The sequence below is a fragment of the Arvicola amphibius genome, chromosome 14 (assembly GCF_903992535.2).
Source record: "Arvicola amphibius chromosome 14, mArvAmp1.2, whole genome shotgun sequence".
Lineage (NCBI taxonomy): Eukaryota > Metazoa > Chordata > Mammalia > Rodentia > Cricetidae > Arvicola > Arvicola amphibius.
In genome coordinates, this window is record NC_052060.1 from 6683165 (window position 1) to 6700014 (window position 16850).

A 16850-nucleotide genomic window follows, 5' to 3' on the forward strand; every position below is an offset into this window, starting at 1 on the left:
TCAGAGAGAGTGAGTCGGGGAAGAGGGATAGAAGGGAGCACACATGGTATTGATTGGGGTCGTACGAGGAGATGAGCAGAAGGGAAGACAGAAGACCAGGGATGAATGTCAGTAATTGACATGATTATTATGAACACACTCGCTCAGACCAAAATTCTGATATGAAGCACCGTGTAAAGATAATGAAGGAAGTTATTTTATTTCATGTACAGAGATCTACATCTCAAAGTAGCTTTGGATTTAAATAGGATAATTTAAAAGTACATTACATAGAACATACTGATTATAGCTATAAATATCTGTTTTCCCCTGAGGGTGCTACAAGATTGCATGGGATAATCTTAGGCAGAGAATAAACTAGTCAAAAATCACACTAAAAAGAAGACAAAATAGGGTTTGGTCAGAAACAAATGTGATGAGATACATTTCAGACATGACTGTAGGGGTTAAGTGAAATGTTGGCATGCATATTTTCTTCCTTTGAAAATATCAAATGGGGCTGGAGACATGACTTAGCTGTAAAGGGCACTGGCTGCTCTTCCAGGAGGCCTGGGTTCGATTCCCAGCACCCACATGGCAGCTCACCACTGTCTGTACCTCCAGCACCTTCACACAGACACACCTGCAGACAAACACCAGTGCACAGAAAATTTAGAAAAGAAAGAAAATATCAAGGCCTAGAAAGAAGGAAAATAAAGGAACAATAGGAGGAAGATGGAGACAGGACCAGGAAAGAGGCTGTGAGGCGAGGCGTCTGCAGGTCAAGAATGGTGGGCAGGGAATGTTGGGGGACACAATAAAAGTAAGGGTATGTGACCCAAATCTAATCTTTTCTTCATTAGGAAATGTTGTCCATGCTGGGAGAACAGAGCAACAGCTACAACAATGAAGAATTTCCCGATCTGACTATGTTTCCCCCCTTTTCAGAATAGAACTATTGGGGTGAGGATAGGGCGGGGGAAATCACTGTTTGTTTTTAAAAGCAAATCTTTTGTAAACAGAATAAAAGTTCCTCTCCCTTCCCTTCCCTCACCCCTGATATGTACCCCCTTCACCCCTTGACTCTGAAGTAACATTTATAGAAGAAATGAGATGAATTCCCAGGCTTTTAGGGTCCTCTGAAAATCTGAAGACGGGTGAGGTTGGAAGTCCTGCCCTATGCCTTCTTACCAGAAGTGGCACAGAAGTGATGTTTGCCTGAGTCAAGGGGCAGAACAGAAGAACCTGACAGCACTAATTGCCTTGGAGACTGTGGCTTGTTTTGGATAGAAACTCTGACTAGAATGGAGGAGAGGAGAAAGAAACATCCTCATAACCAAGGATCATGAAAATTCATAGGTATATGTGGAGCTTTAGGAGGTGAACAATCCCCTGGAAAGGAACATGAAAGAACGCGCGTGTGTGTGCATGCGTGCGTGTGTGTGTGTGTCTGTGTGTCTGTGTGTGTGTGTCTGAGCCCCTCTGTCGTGCCCTTCCTCCCTGTTAGGGAGTATATGCAAAGTTTGTCCCAGGTGTTCTTTGTCTTTCTGCTTGGTCTTCAAAGAGTCCTAAAAAGGTAATTTTTTCCAGGTATTTTTGTGTTTAGTATTGCAGCCAAAGAGTATTTAAATTAAGTCTTTGCTGCACTTAAACCGATGCCCAGCCAAAATGGAACTTTAGGCCAATGTACAGTCTTCTGTTTATACAGAACACATTAATGATCAAGCTGGATTACTCCTGCTCTTTGGTGCTCTCAGTTTATGTGGAAGATCTGCAGATCAAAATAGGCTGGCCAGATAAAACACTGTCAGAAATCTCAGACTTGCCCATAAGTTAATGCTGCATTTTTCTGTCAGAGTCACACGTGTTCTGGAGAGGTTATTTCCACATGGAAGCTCAACTTCTTGGATCAGCTATCGGAGTGACAAGGGTATAAGCCAAATAGAAAGCCCTGCTACACAGTAGCCTCTCCTTCCTGTTGTCAGAAGCACGTGTAGGTCTTCCTGAAGTCTGCCCTTTGCTCCTCTCCACACTTGGATTTGGGCTTTGCTTTGGAACATAAATGTGAGTCAGTGTGTTTGCTGAGTCCGGACTCAAATCCGCACAGGGTCACTTGATAATCCCAGCCATAGAAATGCAGATACAAGCTACTGCCTTCCCTTTCCTGTCCTCAGGTGCGTCTCACGTATCAGTAGCCTTTTTCTTCTTTTTACTGACTCCTGTCAGTATATAAGTGAAAGATTAAACTAATACAGAAAAGATCTATTAAGTGTATTCACAGGGGTAAGGAGCCCGGATGGCGAGGCTCATGGCGAGGCTGAGGAATTGCTGTGTACTAAGTTTCCCTCCATTTCTCTTCAGTCTGGTGCCGGGCAATAGAGTGGAAAAGGAGGCTATTTTTTTATTCTATATGCACACATACAGTATCATATATATTTATATCACAATTTACAGAACCAAAAAGTTGAGTTTCCAATGAAATATTTGTTTTTTTAATAATCAGCTTGTTTTTAAATGTGATCGGAACTATAATGTACAGTTATTACAGGGCTTTTGAAGAAGGGGTGGGAGGGAGAAGCTATACTCTGAGGGTTTTGTTCTGCTTTTCCTTCAGGGTTTTATTTTTGATTGTTTTTCTTGTTAGCCATCTGTGCTAAGCCTTACAGTGGCAAAAATAATGACATGTAGCAAAGATTTTAAAACAAAGTATTTTTCTTTTATAAAGCTTATTGTGTTGTGTGATCTTGTTTGCGGCCTCGTTATCCCCTTCCAGCTCATAAATAACAGACATGCACAACTAAAAGAATCCCTAATTGGGCTCCAAACACATAAGCATAAAGCACAGTTGAGTTGATTTCGGGAATTAGAGATCATAGGGCTCTGACCACTCAGCCCCCTGTTCCTCACTTACCTCCTGATCCTGACACATCGTGAGTAATGTCAGTAGTCACACTCTGGGAGTGAGGGCTGTCGTCTCTTAGAAGTTGCTGGGAAGAGCTCTTGGAACTTGAAGCCACTGGGGGACATCTGGATGTCTTTTCCCCTGTATGTCCTCCCAATTAGAAGGTGGTAAGAGAAATGAGGGAATTGTCAATGATAAACTGTTCGAATATGGATCTAGGCTCCCTCTACATTCATGGTTTGCTTTGAAATCCAAAGGCAAACCTGGGCTCTGGAATTGGGGTCTACGTGAGGAATCCAGCTTGAAATGGAATCTAGATTTGTGGTAATATCTTTTCTATTCCAGGATCCCTCGTTTTCCAATTTCTCACATGTGTTTATGGAAAGAAATGGAGTTTAGGGTTATGGTTGGCTGAGCTAGAGTCTTATGATCTGTCACATGCATGGGTTTTAGGGAAGCATTTGGAGAAGATCTTGTGACTGGTCTAGTTGGGGGTTTTAGTAATTGAGATGCAGTGCTCATCAGATCCCTCCCATCTGAGAGTTTGACGGTAGAGTCACATGTGTGTCCATCAGCCCATTGATGTTGATTCTGGCATTGTAAATAATCAGGTGCTACATTGGGTTGCTTTCTGTCTTAGTGCTGTGTTGGCCATTGGCAAGCGCACCACCACCAAGTTATGTTCCTCAATCCTCTTTTTTAACTTCAGTTTTCGACAGGATCTAGGGTGGGCTTGTACTTGTGAGTCTGCTCTTATGTAGAGACAGCATCTCACTATATAACCCTGGCTGGCTTCAGAGTCACTCTGTAGACTGGTCTGGCCTGACCTCACAGAGAACCTGTGCCAGGCAGGGAAAGGTGTGCCCACAGCCAGCTTTGATTTTTACTTCAGCTTCTTGAGTGTGTGCACCACCACACACACTCAACTTTCTGACCGCTTTTACCCCATTTCACCCCGACTTCCTGCGCAGCCATGTGGGTTAGAGCAGCTGCTCCCTCCCAGAGGCAGTAACACCAGCCAAGAGTCACATTTTTTAAAATGTTTAAATTGGAGCCTTATATGCCATATATTACTCTTGTCTAGCCTTCGGTGTCCCCCTTCCCCTCTGTGTGTGCTCGTACAGTGCTCTGTGCCTGCTGTCATCTCAGAAGATCTGACGCAAAGTTAAAAATGGTTCAGGGTAAGGGGGTTGGTCCATGACTAGAAGGGTAGAAAAAGATGGAATTCTCCAAGAAGACATTTGAGGAAGGATGGAGACAGCTAGGGCTGTGTCCTTTCATTTCCTCCCTGAAGCCTCGGTTTGAATAATATGCTGTCTTATTCCCCCCACCTCAAGACAGTCAGATGAAACTGAACATTTAGCAGCTCTCAGGAACATTGTGCAAATGCATGTCCATCCTTCCACCCTAACCCCCCTTTCTCATCCTATCCCTGCCTCCCTCCCTTATCCAAATTTTCCAGCCACCGCTGGAGTTGACTTCCGCAATCCTGATGGATAAATCTAGCACCCTTAGTCTTCTGCTCACAGCAGCCACACTTTCTGTGTGAAAGGAGCCTAGACAACAGATTCTCAACCACAGGTAATGTTTTTAACGTTTTTAACTTCTGCATCGTTTAGCATCTTATTCCTACCAGTTAGGTTCTTTTAAGAAGAGAAAGGATATAGTGCGTTGGGGATCAAATAACTGAAGTTCCCTGAATAAAAAACATAATCCTTCTTAGTTCATTTTCTGGCTAAATAAAATCTGGAAATCTTTAGGATTCTGTGTATGATTGTGTATGTGAATGAATATGTGGTTGTTGGTAAAAGTAAAGGAGGATTGTGAGCTTGCCTCAAAAGTGGATTTTTTTTTTTCTGGAGTTCTGCTTAACTAAAGGGTTAACTGACTCCCGAGGAAGAGGAATAGTTAACAGCCATGTCCAAGCCTGTAACATTCCAGTCATTAAATGTTCTGCTGAATATTGTGTTGCTTTGCAAGAGTACATAAAAGTGTAGTCAGTATTGCACAACTTGTGTATTGTACTGGAGACAGGAAATGGTTTTTAAATTAAGTATGTGCAGTTAAGCCAACGCAAGAAGTTAATGAAGCCAGAGCAAATTCCTAAAAAGCTGTGAACTGTGAACTTGGTTATTACAGAATATTGTCCGTCTGTCCTGCATTTTCCTCTTACGCATCTGAGGCTTTTGTCCTGTGAAGCAGCCACGTCTCTGGAAAAAAAGAAAAAAGAAAACCCATGGCATCTGGTTAAGATTAGGGCCATTTCCTGCCAAAAGAGGGAGAGAGAGTGAGGAAAGAAGAAATGAATACGGCAAATGAAGGCACAGTGAACATGCCATAGATAAATGCTGTCACGTTAGTCCTGTTCTCTCCTGGCAGGATAGAAAGGATGCCATCAACAAAGCATGAAGCATACTGAGCTAGGACTCTATCTCTAACCACATCCCCTATGCCTATTCTCTCCATGTGCATGGGGATACTGGAGAAGAGCCATGCTGAGCCTTTCCCTTTACCCATTCTAGTTGCTGTGTGTGCAGTGTTGGTGGGACATCTTGAATTGCAATAATTGAAATCAGATGTTTTGGTACACTCCCCCAACTTTGCCCATTAGTGCTTATCATGAAAATTACCTGCAATTCCTTGTCTATTTTCCACATACAGCCAAGTTTGCAGCAATTCTTGGGTTGGGCATAGTAGCTCAGGCCTTTAATCCCAGCACAGGGTGGAAGGGGGGCAGATCTTTGAATTCAAAACCATCTTGGCCAACATAATGAGCTCAAGGATAGCCAAGACTTACAAAGCAAGACATGTCTCTAAAATCAAGAAAGTGTGTGTGTGTGTGTGTGTGTGTGTGTGTGTGTGTGTGTGTGTGTGTGGTTTCTTTTGGGTTTATGAATCCCTTAGGATTAGTACATGTGTGTGTAATTTTCTGTAATTTTAAGAACTTATTTCTAAAGCTCCCGAAAGGTTAAAAGCCACCTTCCTGGTAATGTGTTTGCCGTCATTTCCACATGCACAGGCTGGCTAGACCTGTGAACCTCCTTCCAATGGAAGTCTGCCCTAATTATTTCTTTGACAGGATGTGGGTGCTCAAGTTTCTACTGCTACCCGTGTTGAGCTTTGCTCTTTACCCTGAGGAAATGCTGGATACCCAGTGGGAGCTATGGAAGAAGACCCACAGGAAGCAGTATAACAGCAAGGTGCCTGGGCCCGCAAGGAGAGCATGTAGGAGGGCTGGGACCTGAGGCCTCTGCTCAATCAAATAGAGGGCTTCACCCCAGCAAGCAGTCCCTATTTCCTAACTCCAGCTGACTTTGACTTGTGTGCTCAGCCCCTCTATCTGCTGCACAGATATATTAGCTGGAGGGGTGGCTCGGGACTAGTGCGAGTCCAGTATTCTGCACCATAGACGTGGCTCTGTGGTGTGTATGTGGGAATGCTTCTCATAGTAGTGTTAGTATTCTATTGTCTCTCGAGAACTTTGCATACATTTTCATGTGTGTACTCTTAAGAGCCCATTGTTCCCTAGCTAGACCAGACTTTCTGGTTATGGTGTATCTTTTCTCCTAAAGACTACTCAGATAACCGCACACAGACTATGACTATAGTCTATTGACTATTCTATTTAGGTAGATGAAATCTCTCGGCGTTTAATTTGGGAAAAAAACCTGAAGCATATTTCCATCCATAATCTTGAGGCCTCTCTTGGTGTCCATACATATGAACTGGCCATGAATCATTTGGGAGACATGGTGAGTTGCCCTCAGATCCAGGCCCACCCACTGTCTCCCCACTACCCCCACCACCCCCGTCTCTGCTAATGCTTGACCTCCTCCCTTGTCTCAGACCAGTGAGGAAGTGGTTCGGAAGATGACAGGACTCAGGTTACCACCACCCTCTCAGTCCCACAGTAATGACACTCTCTACATCCCAGAGTGGGAGGGCAGAGCCCCAGACGCCATCGACTATCGAAAGAAAGGATATGTTACTCCGGTCAAAAATCAGGTGCTTGCTTGTGTGTGAGTCTGGCCTGAAGTGTGGTTTATCTCATGCTACAAGAATATAGCGTGTTCTGATTTAATTTATCACCTACTTTGTATGTTTAGAATTTTTCTACTTTAAAGAACTTGCTGTGTTACAAGCATGTTGCACATATATTTTCCTGCTCAAGTAGAAATATTTGTGCAAAATAAATTCTGAAATTGTAATTACTAGGACATAGAAAGTCTTTCCCCAAAAAAGGTTTTTATAGTGTTAGGTTCTTATCTTCAGGAGAATCTCAGTTTTCCTAGGACCTGAACAGTACAGGGCTATGGCATCAGTAAGGGGAATAATTGATGTAACACTCATTCAGCAAACACCACCCCTCTCCTAGAGCCAAACAAGTCCAGCTGGTAAAGATTCAAGACTTCCTCAGGAAATTCTCATTCTTAAAGAGTAGAAAATTCTACAACCCAGGAGAGCAAACACTAATAATAGCTGACGGTTTCTGGCATTACTGTGCACAAGGAGCTCCTACGATTTCCATGTAAAGGAAGTCTCATTGCTCACAAGAGTCAGTTCATTAGCTATAGTATCACTCCCTTTTTCTCTTTTGAGACAAGATCTCACGTTTCCCAGGCTGGCCTTCACTCCACTCAGGCTGAGACTGACCTTGAACTCCTGATCTTCTTGCCTCTGCCTCTCAAGGTCACTTAACTAGTGTGGAGTCAGGGTTAGAATCCAGGAGAAGGTCCACAGCCACAAAGGAAGCAGTGATCACAGTTGTTATCAGTGGGAGCTAACAAGGCCTCACAACGAAGGCGGAGCTTGTGCTTGAATTCTTACCGCACACATATGTTTTTAGGCTGCTAGGAAGATGCCCCCCGTGTGAGAAGTGATGGCTGACAGTTTTTCTGTGTGTCTCTCAGGGTGACTGTGGCTCCTGTTGGGCTTTTAGCTCTGCGGGTGCCCTGGAGGGCCAACTCAAGAAGAAGACTGGCAAACTCTTAAATCTGAGTCCTCAGAACCTTGTGGATTGTGTGTCTGAGAATTATGGCTGTGGGGGCGGCTATATGACCACTGCCTTCCGCTACGTGCAGACGAATGGGGGCATTGACTCTGAAGATGCTTATCCCTACGTGGGGCAGGTGAGACTCCGCCCACCGCAGGGTGGAGCCCTGTGCTGACTCTTCCCCCAGCATGACCTTGTTTCCTGTTACTTTACTGCTGCCTTTTTCTTTCCTTCCTTTTCTTCTCTCCTCTCCTTTCTTTCTTTCCTTTCCTTCCTTCCTTTCTTTCTTCCTCTCCCTCCCCCTCTCTTTTTCTCCTTTTTATCTTTTAATCTTGAGACAATATTTTACTGTGTATCCCAAGCTATTCACAACTAGGTATCCTAGGGTGCCCCCTTTTTGGAGACAAGATCTCACATAGTCCATGTTGGCCTTGAACTTACTTTGTAGCTGAGGATGACCCTGAACTCCTCTTGCCTCGAGCTTTCAGGTGCTGGGGTCACAGGCCTGGTCCCACACATGGGTATCCTGCTTTCTATAAAATGGCCATAGAAAGCCAAAATTTCCATACTGTAGAAAAACCTTGAGCATCTCACCAATCCCATGGAGTTTTTAATGTAGATAAGCTGGTAGGCAATAGAATTCTTTGTGATACGGACCTCTGAGAGAGGGGCAGCAAGGTTCAGCGATACAAATGTTGGCGACTATCTGCTAAAGTGTGTGCTCGGCGTATTTCCTTAAAAGGTTGGCTTATCCTTGATTTTTAAGGAGATATTACAACATACTCAAATTCATACTGCAGTCTGTAGCAAAAACCAAGATTTTATAAGACGTATTACTGTGTGTATTTGTGCAGACGTGCATGTCAGTATGTGCAGGTGGGCTCGTGTTTTCTTGTGCATGTGAAGCCCAGAGAAAAACTTCCTGGATTCTCTCCTTCCACCATGGGCCCTGGGCATCAAACTCTAGTTATCAGGCTTATTCAGCAAGAGTCTTACCTACTAAGCCATCTCACCAAACAAGATGTTCCACCAAGCCTGCTTTTCTGGCACAGCCTTTCCTCCCATGTGTTCATGTAAGACTTTTATAATACGCTGTTACCTTGGAACAGAAGGTGTCTGTGTCTTAAAATTTACTATATAATGTCCAGTTTTTACATGCAGTATGTACCAAGTCCCACTGATTCACTTCCACGTCCCCGGCCATCTGTGTTTCTTCTTTTGGACTGAGGATGAGAGCCCAGGGGGCATGCCTGTAATCCAGCACCTTGGGGTGGGACACGAGGGTTAGGAGTTCAAGATCATCCTAAACTACATGGTTAATCTGAATGTAGCCAGCCTGAGCTACATGAGCTCCTCTATGGGGGGAGGATGGAACAAAACACCAAAACCCCAAAAAAAAAAATAGTAAAGGAGAGACACTCTTATAGAGTCTAGTCTATTGCCTGTTAATGTACTGACATTATCTAACATATTTCCCACTCACCAATTAAAGGATAGATTTGTGAAAAGTATAAAGAACTAGGAATTAGTCACTTAACAATTGACAACTTTTATCTTTTTAGAAGATTATTTTCTATTTTATGTGTATGAGTGAATGCATGTACATCATGTGTATGCCTGGTGCCCCAGAGGTCAGAAGGACATTGGAGCTAGAGTTACAGATGTTGTGAGCCTCCCTGTGGGTGCTGGGAGCCACAGCTGGGTCCTCTGCAAAAGCAGGTGTCTTAACTGCTGAACGGTCCTCCAGTCTGGCTAGCACGGTTTAGCCAGCACTACACTCATCAAATTGGTGAGAATTTTTTTTTTTTTTTGGCCTGGAGTTTTGTTTGTTTGCTTTGAGATTGTAGTCCAGACCAGCCTGAGTACACACATACCCAGTCGCTCTGCCTCCTGAATGGGTCAAAGTCTGTGCCAGGCCAGGCCCTGATACTTACTAAGTCCATTCACAAGATACTTCATTTCATTTGTAGATATACTATTTCATTTACACGAGATCTTTTCTTCTCTCTCTCTCTCTCTTTCTCTCTCTCTCTCTCTCTCTCTCTCTTTCTCTTTCTCTTTGAGATCATGCAACGCCAAGGTTTAGTTTGAATTTGAGATCCTCTGTATCATGCTGAGCTCACAGGAATGTTGCCACACAACTATGTCTTGTTGATCTGAGAAGTTTAACACCAGAATCATGGGGCAGAGAACAAACAGGTTTTGAGAAATTGAGGCAGTAAGTCACTGTCACCTTAGACATCAAATGCTGGCAGTACTGTTGGTGTTAGGTATGTGTTCTTACAGATCCTACCTTAGTGCGTTCAAGGTCTCGTATGTAGAAGAGCTGCCAAAAAGAGCATCACCTTGACAGACCTCGTGTTGTTAGTGAGGCCTGCAACGCTTGCATGGTCTTGAAAGATCAGAAGTTAAATTACTTAGCTATTAATTTATTTTCATGTCATGTTATGTACTTATTTCTGCCTCTGATAAAAACATAAGATTTAGCTTAAACTCTTTTGCTCATACTAGCATTGTTGAGTTGTACACAGTGATCAAGGGCATCTCTCGAGCTGGGCTTGGTGTTGGCAAACTCCCCAAGGAGCAGCTAATGCCTTCCCGCACCCTGAGCCTTACATATGCTGTCCAGGTGGAACATAATTTGCATTTAAAAAAAACTTTTATTTGAAAAATGTTTCCATATCCTGCATTAGTAAAAACCGTCTCTCAGGATGGGAGAGGTGGGGCATGCTTGTAATCCCAGCACATGGAGACAAAAAAAAAAAGAGGGTCAGGAGTTTAGGGACATCACTATATAACTATGTAGTGAGTTCAAGGCTAGCCTGCTACATGGTACACAGTCTCAATAAGAAAAAGAAGATGCTGATGGCAAGGGCTGTAGAGACAGCGCAGTGGCCAGGAGAAACAGTCTCTTCTCTTGTAGAGACAGCACAGTGGCCAGGAGAAACAGTCTCTTCTCTTGTAGAGACAGCACAGTGGCCAGGAGAAACAATGTCTTCTCTTGTAGAGACAGCACAGTGGCCAGGAGAAACAGTCTCTTGTGGAGACAGGCCACAGTGGCCAGGAGAAACAGTCTCTTCTCTTGTGGAGAGACAGCACAGCGGCCAGGAGAAACAGTCTCTTCTCTTGTAGAGACAGCACAGTGGCCAGGAGAAACAATGTCTTCTCTTGTAGAGACAGCACAGTGGCCAGGAGAAACAGTCTCTTGTGGAGACAGGCCACAGTGGCCAGGAGAAACAGTCTCTTCTCTTGTGGAGAGACAGCGCAGTGGCCAGGAGAAACAGTCTCTTCTCTTGTGGAGTTGATTTTTGTGAGAAAGCAGGAAACCACTTGACCTTTTTTCCTCACATTTTTTTGTTTTTGAGACAGGATCCTACTGTAGCCCAGGCTGGCTTTTAACTCATGGCAATCCTCCTGCCTCTGCCTCTTGATTGCTGGGTTTACCAGTGTGCATCACCAAACCTGGCTTCTTTTCATAGTTTTCTAAAATGGTAAGACCCAAAAGCTGGTCCATTGCCACTAACATTGGTTCGCTTTCTTACCAGCTTATTGCCAGTCAATTGACTACAGTCCTCTTCACCTGTGCTTTCTTTCCAGGATCAAAGTTGTATGTACAACCCAACAGCAAAGGCAGCTAAATGCAGAGGGTACCGAGAGATTCCTGTGGGGAACGAGAAGGCCCTGAAGAGAGCAGTGGCTCGGGTGGGGCCTATCTCTGTGTCAGTTGACGCAAGCTTGACATCTTTCCAGTTTTACAGCAGAGGTGAGAGCCCCTTCCTGTGGAGCCCCCTCTTCTAGGATGTGGGCGTGGTCCCGATGCCAATTGCTAGGTCTGGCAACTGCTGCAGCGCAGGGTTCTCAGTGTAAACCCTGACAGGGACCACACAGGGCCCCCTCAGACCACACAGGGCCTCATCCCCGGTTTGTTTCCTAGGTGTGTACTATGATGAAAATTGCGACCGTGAGAATGTGAACCATGCAGTGTTGGTGGTGGGCTATGGCGTGCAAAAGGGAAACAAGCACTGGATAATTAAAAACAGGTACAGTCAGCACTGCTGTCCCTCTGTCCCCTCCGTAACACCGAGCCTCTCCTCCAGCTTCCCAGTATTTCCTTCAGGTTCATAACTACAAAACGTACCATGCGATGGGTGGACAAGAATGTCCAAAGTATATGCTGCTCAGCTGCTCCTGTGCGCACAGACAAAGGGGCAGACGCCGTGTCAGTGCTGCTGCAGCCCAGTCAGGAAGACTTTGCTGGCGATTCTTTCCCAGCGCTCTCTCCGTCTCACCGGGTTCTACGCCAAATGTCCCCGCCCAGAGTAAAGCTAAGCACCCTCGATGACAGTAAAGGCCGCTCAGCCTAATGTTGTGTTTGTTTGGCCGACGGATTTTGATTTCTTGAGACAGGGTCTCCTATGTCTCAGGTTAGCTTTGAGCTCAATATGGCCCGGAACTCTTCAACGTTATCTTAATTCACCTCCTCAGATGTGTCTCCCACTTGAATTTGCTTTATCCCCTGGTTTTGGCCACGTTGTCATAACAAACACATCTCCTTCCCATCTGCCATCAGTTTTACAGCCTTTACCTCCTCCCGTCCCCGCAGACGCCACCTCTTCCTCATCTCTCCTCCTCCCCTGGAGACAGGCTTCCTGAACTTGCTGTGTAGACCACGCTAGGATAGAACTCACTGAGATCTCCCGGGTGCTGGGATTAAAGCCGTGCGCCTTAACTCACACTCAGCCATCTCAAGTATCTGTAAGACCTTGGTTTAGTTTCTTTGGTCGCTGTGGTAGAGGATTCTACGTTAGATAAGGAAGGCAAGGCTTTACCTCTCCATCTCAGGGCACCGGAGTCATGGCAGCGGCGTCTTGGTGGCAGGAGCCGAGGCTGCCGTCACATCCCAGCACAGTCGGGAACAGAGAGCGGAATCTGATGATTGCATGCTAGTGTTAACATAATGGAGACAATGCCCTTACAAATAAAACCCAGCCAGCGCTGGTGGCTTGTGCCTTAATCCCAGCACTCGGGAGGCAGAAACAGGCCGATCTCTGTGAGTTCAAGATCAGCCTGGTCTACACAGTGAGTTCCAGGACAGCCAGGGCTACACAGAGAGACTCTGTCTCAAAATAACCAAAAACAAACAAACAAACAAAAAAACCACATTGGCATTCTAGCTGGGCAGTGGTGGCGCAAACCTTTAATCTCAGCACTCAGGAGGCAGAAGCAGGCGGATCTCTGAGTTTGAGGCCAGCCTGGTCTTACAAGAGCTAGTTCCAGGACAGGTTCCAAAGCTACATAGGAACCCTGTCTCAAAAAAAACTTAAAAAAAAAAACTCAACTTGCTCATTTTTTTGTATATTATCAGTGCCTAGTAAAATGCAGTACGTGTTTGAAGGACTGTATAGATAAGATGCTAAGTATTTTTCTAATTGGTTCTACAGCTGGGGAGAAAGCTGGGGAAACAAAGGATATATTCTCTTGGCTCGAAATAAAAACAACGCCTGTGGCATTACCAACCTGGCCAGTTTCCCCAAGATGTGACCCAGCCAGCCAAGATGTCCTGTTCTCCCGTGCCTTCTTCAATGGTGCCATGTAGCTGTGTGTTTGGAAGGGAGTTGAGGAAGCGCTGCTGAAGTGGGCGTGCTCCTGGTGACACCTCTGTAACTTCCCCTCTCTCTACCAGTTCTCGCTCGGTAGCTATCTGGTCCCGACTCACTGGGTCTGGGGGCTGATACTGTGTAGATAAACAGTGGAGGTCCCCAGCAGGCTGGAGTGACCTCCCCAAGTCCCTGTCTCCAGTGCCGAGATTCACAAACCTGTTCATAATTCTCTGACATATTTGCATCATATAAGAAATGTGTGTTCTTTTCCTTCTTTGCATTTGAAATAAAGTATCTCATTTACAATTTAATAAATGACATTGTATCCACACTCACATGGGATATGGTAGGAGGCAGCGTTTATTAGGTACTTACTGTATCATGAAAACTATACATTTCTGGGATTAAGTGTATCTTCTATCTCTCAATATTTAAAACTGCCATGAAGCTGGACACAGTGGTGTGTTCCCGAGGTCCCAGCACTTGAGAGGCAGAGGCAGGAGGATCACAGCAGTGACGTGCGTACCTAAGCCTTCAAAAATCAGGTTTCCTTACATTGTTTTAATTTTATTTTATTTTTGAGATAGAGTCTCAACTAGATAAGGCTGTTCTCAAACTCACTATGAACCTGAGATAGACCATGAACTAAACTCCTGGTCAAAGTTTTGTTTTCTTTTTAAGAAAAACAAACCAGTCTCATGTAGTATATGCTGGCCTCAGATTCAAGATCCTGCTGTCTCTGGCTCCCAGAGACAGCGATATGGCCTCGTGCAGCACTGTGACAGGCTGGAGATGCCTTAGTAAAAGATTTTAGGATGTGTCTCTGCTAGACCAGTGGTTCTCAACCTCCCTAGTACTGCAGCCCTTTCACACAGTTCCTCATGTTGTGGTGACCCCAACCATAAGGTTATTTTCATTGCTACTTCGTAACTGCAATCTTGCTACTGTTGTGAATTGTAATGTAAACACCTGTGTTTCCCAGACCCCGTGGGAGGGTATTTCAGCTTCAAAGGGGTTGGGACCCACAGGTTGAGAACCAAGGTGCCGGAGGAGTAAATTGGCACAACCTGTTTTTCCATTTTCCACAAAGTACTATTATCCCATGACAGAGAGTTCACAGCTACTGAATATTCATTGTCATGCACTCTTGTTTAAAATATTTTTTAAATTTAGTCAGTTGGTGGTGGTGCATGCTTTTAATCCCAGCACTCAGGAGGTAGAGGCAGGTAGATCTCTGAGTTCAAGGACAGCCTGGTCTACAGATCGCGTCCAGGATAGACAGGGCTACACAGAGAACTCTGTCTTGAAAAGAAACAAAACAAAACAAAAATTAAATATTATACACTTGAATTATTTGATATATATATGTATATATATGGTGTTTTATCTACATGTATGTCTGTGTGCCATGTGCATGCCTAGTGCCCACACAGGCCAGAAGAGGGTATCAGATCTCCTGGAGCCGGAGTGTGGATGCTGAGAGTCAAACTTATGTCCTTTGCAAGAGCAGGTGGTGCTCTCAACCTCTGAGCCCTCTCCCATGTCATAACTCTTATTTCACTCTTGGGGAACCCCTCCCCATGCCAGGTACTTTGGGGGTAGCATATGCCTTTAATCTGTGGACCTCCGTGAGTCTGAGCCCAGCCCCTTCTATATATTGAGTCCCAAGACAGCCAGGCTACATAGTGAGATCCTATCTTAAACCTATCCACCCAAAAATATGTGGACATGTAGCAAGCTATACTTACTTAAGCCTAGAAGGATGGAAAAAAAATTAGTTCTGACTTGGAGAATGTCATAGACTGCCACGTATGGTCATGCCAGGTCCTGCTGTTTTAACTCTTTGAAAGGCAGAAGCAAAAGGATTACTTACGCCCAGGGGTTCCAAGCCTGACTATGTACCATAGCAAGACTGTCTCCAAAAACACACAGTTTTAGAGAGTATAAGATTCTGGCATGCTCAAGTAGTTTGTGGAGATGCATAGCATTAATCCCAGCTCTCAGGAGGCAGCGGCATGTGGTGTCTATGAGTTCAAGGCCAGCCTGAGTTCTGTAGTAAGTTCCAGGACAGCCAGGTCAGTGTAGAGAGAGGCAGTCTTAAGAACAAGAAAGGAAGTTTGAAAACAGGAAGACAGTAAAACATTAATAACTACAGATAGTATAATAAATACAACCAGGGATGGTGAGAATGAGATATTGCTTATGCCACCAGAAGTAAGTCATCAACGTATTGCATTTTAGATGGATGCTTTAATGACGGCACAAAGAATGTGTGGCGGGGTGAAAGATCACATGAAGCTGCGGGTTCTGCGGGGACTACTGAGGCTGGCGCGACTCACAAGTACATGTGAAGCTAGGCTGAGAGTAGAAGAGGGGACTCCTGCGAGCCTCGCGTGTTCAGTGTCTACCCAGGGCTCACTGGCAGTTAGTATGTATCGATCATTTGTGAGCAAAAGAAAAAAAAATCCTGATGAGATCTGTACTTTAGTAATATTCTTGTGTAAACAAGAGATGAACAAATAAAGAAGCAAGAGACTAGAGGAAGGTCTTGGTGTGGGACAGTATTCCTGGGGACATATAAACAGCTACTCGCACTAGATGGGACGCCTACACGTACTGACAGCCTGGTGGACCAGCGATTTTTATTGGGGTTACTTACAGGAACATAAATGACTCAAAGACGGCTGGGTCACCAGATCCCACCCCAGCATGGGTGACAGCTCATGGAAGCTGAAAACCCAGAGCTCACTGCACAGCAAGCTGGAGAGCTTTCCAGGTGGCTCGGCTTCTCTGAGCGTCTCCCATCATTCCTTACTGCATATGTGTGCTTTAAAAGTAAGGGCCGGGTGAATCTGGTCAGCCTCAGGGACTTCCTGAAAATGTTACTCACTTTTTGAACCGGCAGGATTGGATGTTTCACCTCCCTTAGACCATCCTGAGTCTTACATAATGAATTTTCCTCAAAAAAAAAAAAAAAAAAAAGGTTTTAATCTCAGAAAGAAACAATAAACCTGCCACAGGAGCCTACACTACATTGGTCTCTGTTTGCTCTGCTGTTCCTCAAAGGTGGGGGGCGGGGGAATCCTTCACAGAGGAACAGATCCTGACCTTCCCCAAATTCAAGTTTAGCAAACAGAAAATACAAAACTGCATCCAGACGAAGCCATTAACATCCCCAAGAATAGGTGTGACAGCATGTACATTTAACAATCTGCATGGTTTTCATGTGTTGGGGATCAAACCTAGGGCCTCACCATGTGAGAGAAGCATTCTTCTGGTAGTGAGTTATATCCTCAGGGCAGCAAATGTGAAAATACACACACACACACACACACACACACACACACACATGTATGTATATGTGTGTATGTTTATG

The 16850-nt window shown here is 44.7% G+C and overlaps 2 protein-coding genes across 6 annotated transcripts in view; both read left to right on the plus strand.

Annotated features, from left to right (window-relative positions):
• Arnt (aryl hydrocarbon receptor nuclear translocator) overlaps positions 1–2703 on the plus strand; it is a 65205-nt gene extending 62502 nt beyond the window's left edge. For all 5 annotated transcript variants that reach the window (XM_038311864.1, XM_038311865.1, XM_038311868.1 and 2 more), the window contains one exon: positions 843–2703. In XM_038311864.1, the coding sequence (XP_038167792.1) occupies positions 843–932 (90 nt within the window). In that variant the 3' untranslated portion in view covers positions 933–2703. The remainder of the gene's footprint in view (positions 1–842) is intronic.
• A 149-nt stretch (positions 2704–2852) lies between these two features.
• Positions 2853–13789, plus strand: Ctsk (cathepsin K). Its single transcript, XM_038311870.1, has 8 exons — positions 2853–4462; positions 5961–6081; positions 6511–6633; positions 6728–6886; positions 7792–8010; positions 11472–11637; positions 11809–11914; positions 13316–13789. The coding sequence occupies exons 2-8, from the start codon at positions 5962–5964 to the stop codon at positions 13413–13415; spliced, it is 993 nt and encodes a 330-aa protein (XP_038167798.1). The 5' UTR covers positions 2853–4462; position 5961; the 3' UTR covers positions 13416–13789.
• Positions 13790–16850: the final 3061 nt, after the last annotated feature.

What these genes read in the sequence shown, in the direction of transcription:
- Ctsk (XM_038311870.1), top strand. Translation starts at nt 5,962, where the DNA reads ATGTGGGTGCTCAAGTTTCTACTGCTACCCGTGTTGAGCTTTGCTCTT. An exon ending in TGAATCATTTGGGAGACATG is followed by an intron (nt 6,634 to 6,727) that starts GTGAGTTGCCCT and finishes CCCTTGTCTCAG; the next exon opens with ACCAGTGAGGAAGTGGTTCG. An exon ending in CACTGGATAATTAAAAACAG is followed by an intron (nt 11,915 to 13,315) that starts GTACAGTCAGCA and finishes TTGGTTCTACAG; the next exon opens with CTGGGGAGAAAGCTGGGGAA.